This window comes from Chamaea fasciata, unplaced genomic scaffold, assembly GCF_029207755.1.
Source record: "Chamaea fasciata isolate MVZ Bird 193981 ecotype frontalis unplaced genomic scaffold, bChaFas1.0.hap1 SCAF_20, whole genome shotgun sequence".
In the NCBI taxonomy this organism is placed as follows: domain Eukaryota; kingdom Metazoa; phylum Chordata; class Aves; order Passeriformes; family Sylviidae; genus Chamaea; species Chamaea fasciata.
The window spans coordinates 10,339,203-10,343,101 of record NW_027094105.1 but is presented as its reverse complement, the minus strand read 5'-3'; the positions used below and the strand labels follow the sequence as shown (position 1 = coordinate 10,343,101).

The window sequence follows — 3,899 nt, the reverse complement described above, 5'->3', positions numbered from 1 at the left end:
CCCGCCCGCCCCCGCCGCCGCCGCCCCGCCCGCGTCCGCCCGCGCCGCCGCTCCGCCCCCCGCACCTGGAGGCCGAGCCGGAGCGGGACAGGCGCTGCCGGACGGCCCCGGTCACCGTCCGCACCCGCCGGTCCCGACCGCGGTCCCGGTCCGGGCGCGGCCGCAGCGCCGCCGAGGTTCGGGGAGCGCGGCTGCCGCCTCCCGCCGGTCCGCGCCGGCCAGCCCCGCCCCCGGGCGCTCTTATTGGCCGAGAGCCCAAGCTAACGGCGAGAGAGCGTTCTGATTGGCTGCGCCGGTGATCAATCGAGAGGCTCCGCCCCCCGCTGCCGGTGAGGCGCGGCGGCTGCTTGGATACGGCGGCGGCGGCACCGCGGGGAGCGAGACCGGCCCGTCTGTCCGTCCGTCTGTCCGTCCGTCCCGCGCGGCCGCCTGCGCGCACCGCCCTGCCCCTGCCCCGCGGTGTCGCGGCGGCTCCTCCCGCCCCGCCCGCCATCACGTCCCCATCACTGCCGGTGTAAGAGTGCCGCACCTCGGCCAGCGCGGGAACACCGGCTGCGCTCTGACCGGCCTCCGGCGGCCGAGAGAGAGCGTGGGCGGCAGCCGCAGCACCGAGCGGCTCCCGCGGGGCTGCAGCCCCAGAGCCCGGGGCCGGCCGTGCCTCCCGCCCTCCCTGTCATCGCCCCGGCCGGGACCACAGTGCCTCCCGCGGGGGGCGCGCGGCGCGCAGGCTCCTCCCCCCGCCCAGCGCTGCTTGGTACGGCCCGGCCGCGGCACCGCCCCTGTCCCTGCGCCGCTTCCGTCCTTCCGCGCCGCGCCGCCCGCCATGGTGAGAGCGCCGGGCCGCGCCTCGGGAATCCGCCGGCATCCCGCGGGATCCGCACCCGGGGTCCGCCGGTGTCCCACGGGAACGGCACCCGGGATCCGCCGGCACCCCGCGGGATCGGCACCCGGGATCCGCCTGTATCCCGCGGGATCGGCACCCGGGATCCGCCGGCATCCCGCGGGATCGGCACCCGGGATCCGCCTGTATCCCGCGGGATCGGCACCCGGGATCCGCCGGCATCCCGCGGGATCCGCACCCGGGGTCCGCCGGTGTCCCACGGGAACGGCACCCGGGATCCGCCGGCACCCCGCGGGAACGGCACCCGGGATCCGCCGGTACCCCACGGGAACGGCACCCGGGATCCGCCGGCACCCCGCGGGATCGGCACCCGGGATCCGCCGGTATCCCGCGGGAATGGCCAGCCGGGGATCCACCAGCATCCGGGAATTCCCCCATCCCACGGGGACCGGGAGTGCCGGCAGTCCGCCCACATCCCACCGGGCCCCGGGCCCGCGTAGTGGCGCTGCGGGGCTGAGGGTGGGCGGGGTGCGGGCCCGGGGCTCGGGCGGGGGCACTGACGGCCTGTCCGCCGCCCGCAGGCCAAGATCAAGGCCCGAGACTTGCGCGGGAAGAAGAAGGAGGAGCTGCTGAAGCAGTTGGACGATCTGAAGGTGGAGCTGTCGCAGCTGCGCGTGGCCAAAGTGACCGGCGGGGCGGCCTCCAAGCTGTCCAAGATGTGAGTGGGGCCGGGGGCCGAGGGGAGCTGGGCAGGGCCGCCGAGCCCCGGCTGCGCCGTGGCGGTCGGTCTGTGTATCTGTGCTCGGAGGCGTTGGGCAGAGATGAGCCGGGCGCTGCCGGTGTTGGCTGTGGTGTGGCAGGCACAGTGTGAGGGGTCCGGAGCACACGCGGGTTCTGCACCCCGGGCTGGATCCATGGTCCTGCGGGGTCTCCTGAGATCCCTCTCTTTCCCACCTGCAGCCGTGTGGTGCGCAAATCCATTGCCAGGGTGTTGACTGTCATCAACCAGACCCAGAAGGAGAACTTGAGGAAGTTCTACAAGGTAAGGACGAACGCCTTCTGTAAGTGGCCTTTATGCTCTTGCTGTTCACAGTTACAAAGTTTGTGGGAAGGATTGCTACTTAAAAGCATATAACTCGATGAAAAACTATCATTTATGTTCAGTTTAAAGTTCTCTGAGCATGGTTGAATTCTGCAAGCTTGGTATGAGTCTGCCTTTGCAGGAGAGTCTTCTGCCAGCATCCCTGCGGTGGGATGGGGTGAACTTCCTGGGAGATGTAGTTTGCAGAAATGCAGATTCTCTTTTATTTCAAATTTAATAATCTCACAGGTGCCCAAGATATTCTTTGATGCAATAAGGTTCTGTAATTTTTAGAATACCACTTCCTGGAGTTTGAATTAGGTTATATTGGGTGGGGTAAAAAAAGAACTTTTCAAGAGGTGCTGGATAACTGGGGCTTGTAAGATCAGGCATTACTTAAACCTGAGCCAGAGCTGCTCCAAGAGTGACAATCCACTCGTGTTTCCCAGTGGAGAGGAGTCTGTAATGATAGTCCCAAGGAGGAGATGTTTGGACAGCGGTGCTGGCGCTGTGGCAGGAGCTCTGCTCGGAGCAGTGTCTGAACTCAGCTGCTGTTTGTCTTTCCAAACAGGGCAAGAAGTACAAGCCCCTGGATCTGCGGCCCAAGAAGACTCGGGCCATGCGGCGCAGGCTCAACAAGCACGAGGAGAACCTCAAGACCAAGAAGCAGCAGCGAAAGGAACGTTTGTACCCGGCCCGGAAATTCGCCATCAAGGCATAGCCCTGAGCCAGCTGCGGCTGGCGCTGGGGGTGCCTCATTAAACGGAGTTTGCTTTGGAAGTGTCACTGGTGCTTTCTTTGCTAGTGCTGGCTAAAGAGGCCATAAAGGAGTCATCATCAGCTTAATGGAGGGGAAGGGGAGGATTCACAGAAGGTGTTTGAACTGTGACTGCTAATGGAAATACAGACCTGGCAGTTTATTTTCCTCTGAGGAACAGGCACTGAATGGGTACAGATCTGGGAGGCTGGTTCAGCCAAACATGGGAGCAGTATCTAACCCGAGATTGATGTAAAATGGAAGCTTTTCACAAAAATTGGAGCCAGTTGGTATTTATCACTATTTATCACAGTTTAAAGTTTTAACTTGTGCCAGTGTTTAAGTGTTAGTAGAAATAAATTAATTAGCTGAGGGATTTTACAGGACTTCATGGAAACTTGTGAGCACTTGGTCAGCACTTCAGATCCCTGGTCAGCTCATAGCTCCCGAGAACCCTCTGGGAGAGGGGGATAGTTTCAGACCAGGTGTTCTCTGTGTGGGTGCTGCTGAGGCACGTGAGCTCAGGGTGTGAGAAAGGTCTGAGCTCCAAGGGTGGCGCTGCTGAACTCCCAGGGCATCTGTGGCCTCACAATTCCACGCATCTTTCTACCTGCAAAGCACAGCGTGGGTTAAGCTGTTTGTACCCCGTGGAGTTCTCTGGGACTCAGACAGTTGCAACTCCAAAAGCCTTTTTTGGTCCTGATTGTGTGGAAGAGTTCCACAGTGCTGCTGGAGCGTGAGGGCTGCAGCACTCATGGTTTGTGTTAGTGCAGCCAATGCATTCGAACATAAAAAATTCCCTATCCATTAGGGACTTCCTAGATTGGATCCAGATTCTGTTTAGGAAAAAGATCTTAATTCTGCTCCCTCAATTAAGGATTTTTAAGCCTCCAGCTAGTTTTACCCAGGGAGGCCAAATCACGTGTGGTGCAGGGAATTTCCCCTACATGGTGGCATTTCGAGGGGTGTCTGCTGTGATGTCACCCGGGCTGCGCCGCGGCTTTGTTTGGGGCCCGCGGTGGAGGGGACGTGTCTGGCAGCGAGAGGAGCGGGGCTGGCACGGGGCTGGGCCAGGCTGCCGGAGCGTGCCGTGGGATGAGCTGCGTGTGGGAACCGGCTCCTTGGCTCATGCTCCTGTTCCCAGGGTTGTGTCTCCATGTCTGAGTGTCCTGCCGTGGCCAGCAGAGCTGCTCCAGGGGGAGCATCAGCTCCTTGCCCAG

The 3,899-nt window shown here is 62.5% G+C and overlaps 1 protein-coding gene across 1 annotated transcript; it reads left to right on the top strand.

Annotated features, from left to right (window-relative positions):
* Positions 1–626: 626 nt before the first annotated feature.
* Positions 627–2,702, top strand: RPL35 (ribosomal protein L35). The gene is made up of 4 exons (XM_066201234.1): positions 627–826; positions 1,423–1,559; positions 1,802–1,883; positions 2,494–2,702. The coding sequence occupies exons 1-4, from the start codon at positions 824–826 to the stop codon at positions 2,641–2,643; spliced, it is 372 nt and encodes a 123-aa protein (XP_066057331.1). The 5' UTR covers positions 627–823; the 3' UTR covers positions 2,644–2,702.
* Positions 2,703–3,899: the final 1,197 nt, after the last annotated feature.

What these genes read in the sequence shown, in the direction of transcription:
- RPL35 (XM_066201234.1), top strand. An exon ending in GCCTCCAAGCTGTCCAAGAT is followed by an intron (nt 1,560 to 1,801) that starts GTGAGTGGGGCC and finishes TCCCACCTGCAG; the next exon opens with CCGTGTGGTGCGCAAATCCA. An exon ending in ACTTGAGGAAGTTCTACAAG is followed by an intron (nt 1,884 to 2,493) that starts GTAAGGACGAAC and finishes CTTTCCAAACAG; the next exon opens with GGCAAGAAGTACAAGCCCCT.